At 38.2% G+C, this 14,581-nt stretch overlaps 2 protein-coding genes across 2 annotated transcripts in view; one reads left to right on the forward strand and one right to left on the reverse strand.

The window, feature by feature from the left end:
* Positions 1-14,237, reverse strand: part of ppp2r5d (protein phosphatase 2, regulatory subunit B', delta) — a 25,790-nt gene extending 11,553 nt beyond the window's left edge. Inside the window, exons 1-8 of the mRNA XM_059323943.1 lie at positions 14,135-14,237; positions 9,490-9,636; positions 8,092-8,272; positions 5,924-6,123; positions 5,176-5,286; positions 4,932-5,024; positions 4,079-4,209; positions 3,851-3,910 (exon numbers count right to left, since the gene is read on the reverse strand). Of these exons, the coding sequence (XP_059179926.1) occupies positions 3,851-3,910; positions 4,079-4,209; positions 4,932-5,024; positions 5,176-5,286; positions 5,924-6,123; positions 8,092-8,272; positions 9,490-9,636; positions 14,135-14,161 (950 nt within the window). The 5' untranslated portion in view covers positions 14,162-14,237. The remainder of the gene's footprint in view (positions 1-3,850; positions 3,911-4,078; positions 4,210-4,931; positions 5,025-5,175; positions 5,287-5,923; positions 6,124-8,091; positions 8,273-9,489; positions 9,637-14,134) is intronic.
* LOC131958748 (nuclear factor 7, brain-like) lies at positions 278-1,896 on the forward strand. The gene has a single exon (XM_059323946.1). It carries the CDS (start codon positions 526-528, stop codon positions 1,894-1,896), a length of 1,371 nt encoding a protein of 456 aa, XP_059179929.1. The 5' UTR covers positions 278-525.
* Positions 14,238-14,581: the final 344 nt, after the last annotated feature.

Consider the following 14,581-nt stretch of genomic DNA (forward strand, 5'->3'; position numbering starts at 1 on the left):
TCTGCAAGTACGTCATTCATCAGTTTAGAAAGAGACTCAACATGATAAACTGTTGTGTTAAAGCTCCGTCACTCAGTTGACTCAGCTGTTTCCTGGTTAGTCTCAGCTGAGACTAACCAGGAAACCGCTGAGTCAACTGAGTGACGGAGCTTTAACACAACAGTTTATCATGTTGAGTCTCTTTCTGAACTGATGAATAACACACTTCAGTTACCTGACAGTTCACAAACACACACACACACACACACACACACACACACACACACACACACACACACACACTCTCTCTCTCTCTGAGAGACGGACGAGAAGATTCAGCTTCGGACTAAAACTACTAAAACTCCACTTTGACTGAAAGAGGACGACTTGAGGAGATTACTGGGAATACTGGAACAGCTCCACTTCACCCAGCTGCTGAATCCACAAACTGAAGGACAGTTTTACAGGAAAGTAAAGTAACTTTGAGAGAACAGGGAGTGGCTGAGCTGTTTGTCTGCTGTGTTTTCAGCTTCACTCAGAGAATAAATGGCTTCCAGATTAGAGGACGATCTCCGCTGTCCGGTTTGTCAAGACATCTTTAAAGATCCTGTTCTTCTGACATGTAGCCACAGCTTCTGTAGAGACTGTCTGCAGAGGTGGTGGAGAGAGAAACCAACCAGAGATTGTCCACTTTGTCAGAGAAGATCTTCAAGGAGTGAACCACCTTCAAACCTGGCGTTAAAGAACCTGTGTGAGAGTTTCTTACAGGAGAGAGATCAGAGAGCTTCAGAGGCTCTCTGCAGTCTGCACTCTGAGAAACTCAAACTCTTCTGTCTGGACCATCAGCAGCCAGTGTGTCTCGTCTGCAGAGACTCAGAAAAACACTCCAACCACAGATTCAGACCCATCGATGAAGCTGCACAACAACACAAGAAGGAACTTCAGGAAACTCTGGAGCTCTTAAAGAAGAAGTTAAAGGTTTGTAAAGAAGTTAAAGTGAAGTTTGATCAAACAGCAGAACACATTCAGGTCCAGGCCCGACGCACAGAGACGCAGATTAAGGAGCAGTTTAAGAAGCTCCACCAGTTTCTAGAAGAGGAAGAGGAGGCCAGGATGGCTGCACTGAGGGAGGAAGAGGAGCAGAAGAGTCAGATGATGAAGGAGAAGATGGAGGCTCTGAGCAGAGAGATAGCAGCTCTTTCAGACACAGTCAGAGCCACAGAGGACGAGCTGAGAGCTGAACACTTCTCATTCCTGCACAACTACAAGGCTGCAGTGGAAAGAGTCCAGCAGCGCCTCCTGCTGGAGGATCCTGAGCTGCCCTCAGGAGCTCTGATAGACCAGGCCAAACACCTGGGCAACCTGGCCTTCAACATCTGGAACAAGATGAAGGACATGGTCTCCTACAGTCCTCTGATTCTGGACCCAAACACTGCTGATCCAAAACTCTTCCTGTCTCCAGATCTGACCAGTCTGAGAGCAGGAGGGAAACAGCAGCTTCCTGATAATCCAGAGAGGATTGGTGGGATCGGCTCTGTTCTGGGCTCTGAGGGCTTTAACTCAGGGACTCACAGCTGGGACGTCCAGGTTGGAGACAATACACGCTGGTCACTGGGTGTGTTAGCAGAATCTGTCCCGAGGAAAGAACTCCCACAGTCTGGATTCTGGATAATACTGTTCTATGAAGATGGATACTTTGCGTGGTCAGCACCAGACCCAACCACTGGTCTCAGCGTGCAGAAGAAGCTCCAGAGGATCAGAGTGAATCTGGACTGGAACAGAGGAACGCTGTCGTTCTCTGATGCTGATACTAACACACACATACACACCTTCACACACACTTTCACTGAGAGACTGTTTCCATATTTTAACAATAGGGATTATCATCACCCACTGCAGGTTTTACCAGTGTCTTAGAGGAACATGTGACCACGTTGTCCTTGTGTTTTTTTCTCCGTCAGTGTGAGGAAATTATGTCATGATGATGTCATGATGATGTAACTTCAGATCAAAGAGCTGTCAATCACTCTGTGACTGGCAGGCGTCTCCATGGTTTCCTGTTCGATTATTTATCAAATGTTTAAAATTAATTCTCTGTAAAACTTAATTCTCATTGATTGTTTTTTTCTTTTACTGGTGTTTGAGGGTGTTATATAAAAAATACTGTCAAATAACAGAAAACAACAAGTTATTTCACTGATAATTTATTTAAAAACACAGATAATTTAATAGTTAATACCTGTATTTATAATATATATCTGTAGAATAACCAAAGTGTTTTTTCTTTAAGCAATTTAATAATACTGTAAAAAAAAAATCTGTCCCATTGTATGAATTTAATGATTTCAACTTCCATGTTCTGGTTAATATTTGTAAATAAAGTGATTAACTTTATGGCATTTGCAGTGTTCATGCATTATTGGGCTTTTATTGTGAAGGGCGGGGCCAGTTTGTGGCAGTGGGCGTGGCTTCATGTAACCAGTAATCCCACATTCAGACTCCAGCAGAGAAAATCCATGCTGTGATTTAGTTTCAGAAACTTTGACATTTAGTAGATTTGTGTATTTGGGTCTCTAGTCTGGATGCTCCAGGTCTCTAGTCTGGATGCTCCAGGTCTCTAGTCTGAATGCTCCAGGTCTCTAGTCTGGATGCTCCAGGTCTCTAGTCTGGATGCTCCAGGTCTCTAGTCTGAATGCTCCAGGTCTCTAGTCTGGATGCTCCAGGTCTCTAGTCTGAATGCTCCAGGTCTCTAGTCTGAATGCTCCAGGTCTCTAGTCTGGATGCTCCAGGTCTCTAGTCTGAATGCTCCAGGTCTCTAGTCTGGATGCTCCAGGTCTCTAGTCTGAATGCTCCAGGTCTCTAGTCTGGATGCTCCAGGTCTCTAGTCTGGATGCTCCAGGTCTCTAGTCTGGATGCTCCAGGTCTCTAGTCTGAATGCTCCAGGTCTCTAGTCTGGATGCTCCAGGTCTCTAGTCTGGATGCTCCAGGTCTCTAGTCTGGATGCTCCAGGTCTCTAGTCTGAATGCTCCAGGTCTCTAGTCTGGATGCTCCAGGTCTCTAGTCTGAATGCTCCAGGTCTCTAGTCTGGATGCTCCAGGTCTCTAGTCTGGATGCTCCAGGTCTCTAGTCTGAATGCTCCAGGTCTCTAGTCTGAATGCTCCAGGTCTCTAGTCTGGATGCTCCAGGTCTCTAGTCTGGATGCTCCAGGTCTCTAGTCTGGATGCTCCGGCTCTCTAGTCTGGATGCTCCAGCTCTCTAGTTGGAGGTCCCAGCAGCTCATTTTCCAGCACAAATCCTGACGTTAAAAAAATTCTCACAATAAAAAATGTCCTGACAGTAAAAAAAAAAGATTCTTACAATAAAAAAGTCCTGATGATGAATTAAAAAAAGTCCTGACAGCAAAAGAAGTCCTGATGATAAAAAATGTCCTGAATAGTAAAAAAAAGTCCTGCTTAAAAAGTCCTGGTAACAAATAAGTCCTGATCATAAAAAAGTCCTGACAGTAAAAAAAAAAAAGTCCTGATAATAAAAAATGAAGTCCTGATAATACAAAAGTTTTGACAAAAAAAAGTCCTGACAGTAGAATAAGTCTTGACGGTAAAAATAGTCGTCACATAAAAAATGCCCACACAGTAAAAAAAATAAATTAAAAATAAATTAAAAATCCTGACGGTAAAAAAAGTCCTGATAATAAAAAAAATCCTGATAGTAAAAGAAAAGTCCTGACAGGAAAAAAATAAAATAAATCCTGACAGTAAAAAAGTTCAGATAATAAAAAAAATCCTGACAAATCCGGACGCTTAAAAAATTCTTACAATAAAAAAAGTCCTGATAATAAATAAAGTCCTGATAATAATAAAAGTGGTGCTACCTGCCCAGGATCTCCAGCAGCTCTGCGATGCCGTTGTGATGTTCTGTCTCGTAGATAAATCTGTAAAACCGTAACGATGAGTCAGATCACAGACAGAGCTGGAAATAAATAATAAACACTCTATATACAGACGGCATGAGACGGACTAAAACAGCCTCTGAAGGGTTAATAACAGTGATCAGCTGACGGGTCATGTGACCTGCTGCAGGGTTCTGCTGGCGTTCTGACCTGTAGAAGATGTTGTTGATCTGGCGGCGGATGTAGGCGCGGAGGCCGAGGAACTTGCCGTAGATCCGGTGGAGGATGGTCTTCAGGAAGTCTCTCTCTCTGGGGTCCTCGCTGTCAAACAGCTCCAGCAGCTGAGACACAAACACAAACAATCATCGAACAGCAATAAAACAGGTTTTACATTTCTGTAAAATAATACAGAAATAAAAAGAGTTTGGGGAAATAGAAAGGCAAAAATAATACAGCCATAATGAATAATTAAATGCAAAAATAATAAAAAACTTAATATATATATATATTAATCACTTTAAATAAATTAAAAAACAATGGAAAATAAATGATTATTCATTTTAATTAATCCATACAATTGATTAATTCATTTAAAAATGTAAACAATTTGAAATAAATAAAAAAAAGCTAAATAAATGATTATTTATTTAAAATTAATACATAAATCGAAATAAAATAAAATAATTAACTTTTTTTTAAAATAAAAGCAAAGTAACTTAATGCACAAAATGTGAATAGATAAATCTAAATTAAAAAAAACAATTATGAATACAAACAATTATGAATACATTAAAATACATGCAAAATAAATGAATACATTAAAATAAAAAAATAATTAATTGATGAAAATAAAATAAAAATTAATTAATTAATTCATAAATGGAAAAATTTTATAGTAAATTCAATAAATGAGGAAATGAATAGAGAGGTGAATAATTAAAGAAGCATTTTATCCATTAATTATTGCCAACATTTCTTTTTTAAACATAAATATATATATATATAAATAAACATATATATATTTTTATATATATAAATAAATACATCAGTGTTCAGGTCTTACCGACATGACAAACTTTTGGTCGATGTATTTCTTGGCGACGTTCGGCTGAAAGTCTGGAGACTCCAGGAAACGAAGGAAGAACTCGTAGACGAGCTGCAGACACAAAGTTTATTTGTAACAGAGTATTTTTACTGTTACTGTAGTGAAGAGACCCACACACACCACACACACACACACACACACACACACACACACACACACACACACACACATACACACACACACACACACAGAGTCAGTGTACCTGCAGGTGAGGCCAGGCAGCCTCCAGCGTCGGTTCGTCCTCTTCGGGATCAAACTCGGCGCCCGTCGGGTTTGATGACGGAGGAAGAGTCCGGAACAAGTTCACTGAAAACTGAACACACACACACACACACACACACACACACACACACACACACACGTGATGAATACAAAGTTAAAAGAAGACATGAAATACTTGTTTTTTGTGTTTCAGCCTCTTAAAAACTAGTTTAAACTGTTCAACGATCCATTAAAAACTCCCTAATAAATGACATGCATTGATCTATAACTCTGCTGAACCAGACTCCGTTCAGAAAACCATCATTTTAACAGCAGAGTTGTTGTGTTCCTGCAGACAGAATCATGTTGGAGTTTTTTCAGCCTCCTTTAGATCCGTTTATTCACATTAAATCACAGATAAATCATTTACATTTAGTCATTTAGCAGACGCTTTTATCCAAAGCGACTTACAAAAATAAATCACTTTATTCTGGCTTCAGACGGAGATTAATGTTTACTGATTGAACATAAAACTGGACAAATAACATGAAAGTATCCCTTCATTTATACCTAAAAGATCTAAAATGTTTAGTAACATTTTTGTGTCATTTGTTGTGTTTCGACCCTTAAACTGTCAAAAACGGAGAAAAGTACAAATTAAAAACACTGTAAAAACACTAATATATATATAATATATGTATCCTCACAAAGATAGAAGTACAAGAATGTGTGTGTGTGTGTGTGCTCACCATGAGCACGGCCTCGGGGTAGATGCACTCGGTCACCACGTCGCTGTTGTGTGTGATGTACTCCACCATCTCGTTGAGGCCGGCCCTCTTCACCTCCTTGTACTTGAGGTCGCTGAGCGGATCGCTGACGAAGTCAAACAGGACGCAGCACTGACGGAGCTTCTGCACAAACAGCTCCTCACGCTCCATCACAGGAGAGTCTGAGCACCACCACAGAAGAAGAAGAAGAAGAAGAGGAAGGAGGAGGAAGAGGAAGGAGGAGGAGAAGAAGAAGAAGAAGAAGAAGAAGAAGAAGAAGAAGAAGAAGAAGAAGAAGAAGAAGAAGAAGAAGAAGAAGAAGAAGAAGAAGAAGAAGAAGAAGAAGGAGGAGGAGGAGGAGGAGGAGGAGGAGAAGAAGAAGAAGGAGAAGGCTTGTTTGTTTGTGTTTGTTTACTTATATTTCATGCACTTTGTTTAAACTGATCAGGAAGGAAGTTACAGAATTTTACAAAATATTATAACAAAAAGTATAATCATAATAATAACAATAATAAAATGATAATATTAGAATAATAATAATATAATAACAAAAAGTATAATCATAATAATGACAATAATAAAATTATAATATTAGAATAATAATAATATAATAACAAAAAGTATAATCATAATAATAACAATAATAAAATGATAATATGTAGAATAATGATAAAATAACAATAAAAATGATATATAATGATAATAGCAATAACATAAAATATTATAATAATTATCATAGTAATATCAGTAATGAAATGGTAATATGTATAATAATAATAATAATAAAAATTATATAATAATAAAAACAATGAATAATAATTATAATACCAATAATAACATATAAAACATATTATAATAACAAAATTATAATCATAATAATAACAACGATAATATTAATACAAATATTAATGATGGTGATAATATTTATAATAATGATGAATAATTACATAATAATAACAATAAAAATGAAAAATAATGATTATATTATTATTAATAATAATAATAATAATAATAATAATATTTTTTATGTATATTTGTTAGTTTTTTCAATTTTGGAAAAATTCTGGGGGATTCCAAAATTTCACACTTTAATCTCAGATTCATATCATAGTTATTTTTCTCATAAATTTAAAAAATCTGAGCGGTTTTTTTTTCTCATAAATTTGTGACTTTAAAATCTCAGAGAAAATCTGTTTTATTCTTGGAAATCATCATCATCATGTTTGTGTTGATAAAGTGTTGTTGTTGACATTATGTAAATAACTCTGCATGTAAACTAGGGCCGGGACTCGATTAAAAAAAATTAATCTAATTAATTAGAGGCTTTGTAATTAATTAATCGAAATTAATCGCATTTTAATGGCACATAAATATTTGACCTGAGAACAGTGAGAAGTCATTTTTTTCACAAGGATTTTTAGTATACCATTGAATAATGACTGAATACATAAGCTTAAGCAACAAAAATATTGTTTATTTTTGTTCAAGTCCAACAGACCAGTGACATTTTTGCCATTAAGTGTAGCAATAGCATATTTATAAATATATTTCATTTCATAAATCCAGGTAGCCTATAGGTAGGTAGACCTTCTGTAAACTAGAATACTTTGTTTTTTGAAGTAAAACACAATCCACGCTAGCTAGCACACTAGCCGCTAGCTGCTATATGTTTAGCATTGAGGTGATACTTGAGGCTGGATGTGCTGCTATGGTGATATGTGAATTCCTTGTTGCCTAGCAACACAACCATGCTCTTATGGACGCTTCCATCCGTTGGTTTTTAGTAACTAAATGTCCCATCATCCACGGGGCCAACCAAAGGTCTCATCAGCTTCTTCCTTCATGTTCACTGTGGTTTGTTGTTGTCTCAACTCATCAACACTAGTTGGTGCTCCAGTATAATCGGTCCTCCTGAAACTCATCCAGTGAGAAACGTTCCGCGGTGCAAAAATAAGTGTGATTAAAATGCGTCAATTTTTTTGCCGCGTTGATTTTTTAAAACTAATTCATCTTAATTAACGCGTTAAAGTCCCGGCCCTAGTGTAAACACAACGGGGGATATGGAGGTCAGTTATCCTGCTCATGTCCACATATCATACTGTAGTTTTATAATGTTATTATCCTGACAGGTCTGGGTTGGTGTGCGTTACCTTTGAGTGCAGGTAGTTTCTGCAGCTCTCTGTTCTTGGTGAGGCTGAAGCGAGACGAGCTCTGGCGGCGCTCCTTCTTCACCAGCTGAGGACCTCCAGAGTATTTGATCTTGTTGAGCTGAGTGGGAGGAGGCGTGCTGTTACTGGGACGCTTACTGCCGCTCTGCTGCTGCTGCTGGGACTGAGCACACACACACACACACACACACACACACACACACACACACACACACACACACACACACAATCAATAAGTCTGTAATAAACCAATAAATGTCAACACTGCCCTACAAAGTCTAACTGCAGTAACTACGCAAATATTAAACTGAGAAAAACTGCTTTAAAGTTTTTTAACTGGCCAGAATAATGTGTTATAGGTAATTAAGTGATATGACATATTCTACATGTATTGATGATGTCATTTTTATGCTCAAAAATCATGACGATTTATTTGACCTTTGACCCCTTTGAAATGTAGTTACTGAACTCTGGTTTTGCTGTAAAAGGTTCTCATAATAATGTTGTTGTCGTCTTCTTTCAGCTTTTATATTTTGTATTCAGTGAATTAACATTTTCAAATTGATTTTGTTATAAGTGTATTTAAAAGTGTTTAACAACTCTATTCAAAGATTTGTGTAGTTCAGACTTAAAATTATAAAGTAATGTTATATTTTAGTCTTCATATAATTTTATCTCACTTTTTTTACGATAATATTTCGATAATAATTTCCCTATCAAATAAACTTATAATTTTTATTCTTCTTGTCTTCATTATTCAACACAATGAAGAAAAACAAGACTAGTGAAGTGAAGTTACTATAGTCTGCTTTGGTTTTACGTTTAAATCCATATTTATATGGATTTAATATATCCAAATCACAGCGTTGTAAGTGAACTTACTGCGGTCTGCTTTGGTTTTGAGTTGGATTTGTAGTTACTGCAATTTTTACATCGTTATTTCTCTGAAATAAAACAAAATTGGAATCTAAAACTTTGTCAAAAGATAAAACAGACATCACGGAGTTCACTTTTAAATATAACTCAATTTCACCCAAAAATGTGGTTACTGCAGTTAGACTTTGTAGGGCAGTAAAATACATCAAATGATGTGAGGCGTTCAGGTTCAACGTGTTGATTCTGAGACTTTTTGTTTCATGATGTTTACAATAACGTGGTGCTCCAATGTCCCGTTGTTTATTATCTGTGTGTTATTTCCATAACAAGAAGTCTTCATCATGTGATTTCACCCTGTATGGATGCTGTGTGTGTGTGTGTGTGTGTGTGTGTGTGTGTGTGTGTGTGTGTGTGCTGCAGTGATAATCAGCTCAGTGTGTTCAGACTCAACATGTGACTCTGTGACTCCGTCATGTGTTTGTCTGTGTTTTTATGTAAACTCACCTCGTCTGAGTTCTCTGCAGCAGTCGTAGCATCTTTCCCCCCACCGCCGCCACCGCCACCGCCACCGCCACCACTACCTCCGCCACCGCCACCACCGCCACCGCCACCGCTGTTCTTCATGCCGCTTTTAGCACCTTTGGTTGTTTCCTGTTTACACGTAGGAAAAGTGGAAGCAACATTCAATATAAAGCCTTCAAAAACTACTTTTTCACATATGATTAGGGCTGAACGATATATCGGTATCGTATCTTTATCGAGATATGAACATTCAAGATATTAATATCGGAAAAGCAACGATATAAACGATATATTTCCCCCGCGCTCGCCCTGCACGTAAAGCTCTGGCAGTCACCATAAACATTACTTTTAAGATTGCCCTTGAACGCACCACTACGGCCAGCCAACCACAAAGCTTATTTCATGCTTGCTGTGAATCGACAGCTGAAGCCAACCAATGACAAACATAGGAGGGTGGGAGTGAGGGAGACGTAGACTAAAGCCTGATTTCCACCGGGCGCGTTACTGCAGCGTAACGTCAGCGTCGCGTATGACGTTGCAAATAGGTAACACTCTAATCAATGAGAGCGTTTCCACCGGGCGCGTAGCGTAACGTTACTGCAGCGTCGCGTCAGCGTCTCTACACGAGCATTAGCTAGGACTTCTATTTCTCCGCGAGACGCTGCCAAACCGCGTGAATCTCAACAGAGCAGATCACCAGACAGGAAGTCCGACTCAGAATCAGCGTAAAACACTTCCGCCCCTTTCAAAATAAAACACAATACGCAGTTCATGCAGCCTAAATCTACTTCGCATCAACGTTATGTTATGACCGGGGCACCAGATCATCAATCAATCAATCAATCAATCAATCAATCAATCAATCAATCAATCAATCAAAGGGTCTCAGAGGATCGGAGACACGGACGACAAGAGACTGATTGTTGAAGTGGAACATCATACAATCATTTATGACATAACATATTGTTTTTATAAGGATAGATGGTCAGATCAACAGATCTTTCACCTCAGAGAAGCAAAGTAAGTTGTTTTTTGTTGTTGTTGTTTACTTTATACACACAGTTTATCCATAGACTGTATAAATAGAGTTTAGAGTTTATCACGGGATCTTGCGGTCTCCCGTATGGTCAGGATTATCGCGTGATCTCGTTATCTCGCGTGTATACGGCCGGCTCGCTAAGCTGACGTGCTGCTGCAGTAACGCGCCCGGTGTGAATCCCCAGTGAGACGCACACAGCCACACACACAGGACATTCACAGCGGGGAAATCAAAACGAAAGAAACGAAAGAAAAGTGACATGAGTGCGGAAGATAATGCGGCCGGTGGCAGTGCAGAATCTAATTTTGTGCCAAAACATAAATCATCCTCCATTATTTGGAGGTATTTTGGATTTAGAAAGGATGATGTCGACCAGAGCGAGGTGTTGAGCAGGTCGTGCTTGGCGAAAATTGCGACGAAGCACGGGAACACAACCAACTTGTTTCACCACTTGAAACAACACCACCGCGTGCTGTAACTACCTCTGTTCTGTTCTGCATTTTCTGCATACTGTTATGTTGTCTTATGAAGAATATAAGATGTTGCACTTCAATGCACTTTCAATGTTTCACCTTCCACCAGCTGCTGCATTGGTTATTTATTGTCAAAGCGGAGCTGCAGTAAAATGTTAATTTTTATTTATTTATTTATTATTGAGTGACTTTATGTTAATGTTGATGACTGGCAGTGAGTTCTAATCAATAAAACTGCACTCTTTTGTATTATGATGTTTTTATTTTTCTGAAAAATGCTTGGTTTTCACCGAAAGCCGTAGTCATATCGTATTGTATCGATATCGAGATATCTGGCATGAATATCGAGATATGAATTTGTCCATATCGTTCAGCCCTACATATGATCAATGTTTTTTAGCGCTATCGTAGAAAGAAACAGTAAAAACAGGATTATCGTCAGAGTTTGAACTTTCCAACGGTCCTTGAACGGATCATCGGTACTTTGATATAAAAGATATTTCGATATATTTTAAATGTGGTATGGAATTAGACCATATCGCACAAATCGATATAGTTCAATTTTCTTTCTTTCTTACTATATAAATGCTGCCCTTACTAGGGTTTGTCATATTTAGTTATTTTGTAATGTTTTTTTATTCTTTTCTCATAGAAATATATTTATTCCAGAAAAGGATTGGCCTATTTTATTTTACAGGCTTTTTTTTATTTAAGATATTTTTTTATTTAAATGTGCACTTTATGGAGCTTTGATTAAAAAGCCTGTTATTATACAGTATTTATGTTCACTTAGATAAACAGTTTCAATAAAACTACTTGTGTATGAGAAAAGAATAACGAACATTACAAAATAACTAAATATGACAAACCCTAGTAAGGGCAGCATTTATATAGAAAGAAAGAAAAAAAAAGGGTAACGCTTTATAATAAGGTCCTTAATAACCATTAATTAACAAGTAATAAGGCATTGTTCTCGCTTTAGATCCGGTAGTTGCAAAAAGCATAGTTAACTTATAGTTAACTTATAATAGATGAGCAATAAAGTATATTTTAATATCAATAAGCAAACAAAATAAGATTAATAAAGGCATGGCAAAGACATAATGGGTGGGTCATGGGTGTTTGTAATGCCATTATTAACACTTATATAAGCTTATAAACACACAATAATGTTAATAAGCATCTTGTAAGGACTTACAAGGGCCTTATTACTTGTTAATTAATGGTTATTACAAGGACCTTAATATAAAGCGTTACCAAAAAAAGTGACCTATAGCGATATATGCGATATGGTCCAATTCCATATCACATTTAAAAATATATCGATATATCTTTTATATTGCTATATCGCCCAGCCCTAGGTTCAACGTGTTGATTCTGAAACTTTTTGATTCAAATTCAAATTCACTCAAAGCCAAATATGACATGTCACAAGAAGTTTTATTGAAACCGTTTATTTAAGTCAACATAAATACTGTATAACAACAGGAGTACCGTTTTTTTTTTTTTAATTCAAAGCTCCATAAAGCGCACATTTAAATGAAAAAAAAAACCCATCTTAAATAAAACTGTCAGCTTGTCTGGAGCAAAGATCACAGTGCAAAATTGAACTATATCGATATATGCAATATGATCTAATTCCATATCACATTTAAAAAAAAAAAAAAACATATATACAGTATATATATATATATATATATCTTTTATATTGATATATCGCCCAGCCCTACTACAGTTTGACGTTTACTTTGATACTCTTTCCTGTGAATACTTTTGTACCATAAATGCAGTACTACTTCTACACTGTGTTAATATTACTGCAGTATAATATCTGAGTAGCACCATCACCTCAGTATAATATCTGAGTAGCTCCATCACCTCAGTATAATATCTGAGTAGCTCCATCACCTCAGTATAATATCTGAGTAGCTCCATCACCTCCGTATAATATCTGAGTAGCTCCATCACCTCCGTATAATATCTAAGTAGCTCCATCACCTCAGTATAATATCTAAGTAGCTCCATCACCTCAGTATAATATCTGAGTAGCTCCATCACCGCAGTATAATATCTGAGTAGCTCCATCACCTCAGTATAATATCTGAGTAGCTCCATCACCTCAGTATAATATCTGAGTAGCTCCATCACCTCAGTATAATATCTGAGTAGCTCCATCACCTCAGTATAATATCTGAGTAGCTCCATCACCGCAGTATAATATCTGAGTAGCTCCATCACCTCAGTATAATATCTGAGTAGCTCCATCACCTCAGTATAATATCTGAGTAGCTCCATCACCTCAGTATAATATCTGAGTAGCTCCATCACCTCAGTATAATATCTGAGTAGCTCCATCACCTCAGTATAATATCTGAGTAGCTCCATCACCTCAGTATAATATCTAAGTAGCTCCATCACCTCAGTATAATATCTGAGTAGCTCCATCACCTCAGTATAATATCTGAGTAGCTCCATCACCTCAGTATAATATCTGAGTAGCTCCATCACCTCAGTATAATATCTAAGTAGCTCCATCACCTCAGTATAATATCTAAGTAGCTCCATCACCTCAGTATAATATAACTATCTAAATAAACAGCTCCTCCCATCATGTGATGATCAAATGAAAGCTAACGGAGTGTGGCGGAGCTAACAGCTGGTTAGCATCACATATTTCATGTTTAATGAAGGAACACATGCATGAATGAGTCACACTTCATATGGGAGACTGTTTCCTACTGGATGAATAATTGAAGCAGCAGGCTGGAGCGGCTCCTCTCCGCCCGGAGCTCCAGCAGCAGCAGCCCGGTAGTTATGTACCTGCAGGTTAACACCCTATTCCACCGCTTTCACAGCCGCTAATGTGCACTTTTATCTGCATACAGAGCCTCAGCGGCTGACACTCACATTAATAACCCTGCTGGAAACTCTGCAGCTAGCCGCTAGCTTAGCCGTTAGCTTAGCCGTCCTCTGCTAACGGGGCCTTAGCAGGCTAGCTTAGCCGCTACTCGATAAAATATAAAAGTCAGCTAAAAATAACGTCTGCTTCAAGGCCGCCATGTTTTATTGAACTGCAAAAGGTGTTAATGTAGCGGTGATGAAGCTACATCCTCACCTTCTCCTTCTTGGCTTTGTTGGGCATCTTGGCTGTGTCGCAGGGGTGTTTTTCTCCCGCGGAGCTCCGTGATGTTCTTCCCCGGGACTCAGACGCTGTCACTCGGTCTGTCTCCGCTCCCTGCGCCCGTCCCCGGCCCGGCCGATCCCATTGGCTGCTGACGCCCACATCCTGCCTAGTAACAAGTAGAGGGATTTTTCTGATTGGCTGTCTGACAGTTTGGTGATGAGGGTGGGGCTGACGGGAGGTGAGGCAGGACCTGAGTCTTCCCAGCAACAAAACACCTTTAACTAAAGTACTCGGATACTTTACTGCAGTACAAGTACTACTACTCAGCAGTGGAAGAAGTACTCGGATACTTTACTGCAGTACAAGTATTACTACTCAGCAGTGGAAGAAGTAATCGGATACTTTACTGCAGTACAAGTATTACTACTCAGCAGTGGA

The sequence above is a fragment of the Centropristis striata genome, chromosome 20, assembly GCF_030273125.1.
Source record: "Centropristis striata isolate RG_2023a ecotype Rhode Island chromosome 20, C.striata_1.0, whole genome shotgun sequence".
NCBI lineage: Eukaryota > Metazoa > Chordata > Actinopteri > Perciformes > Serranidae > Centropristis > Centropristis striata.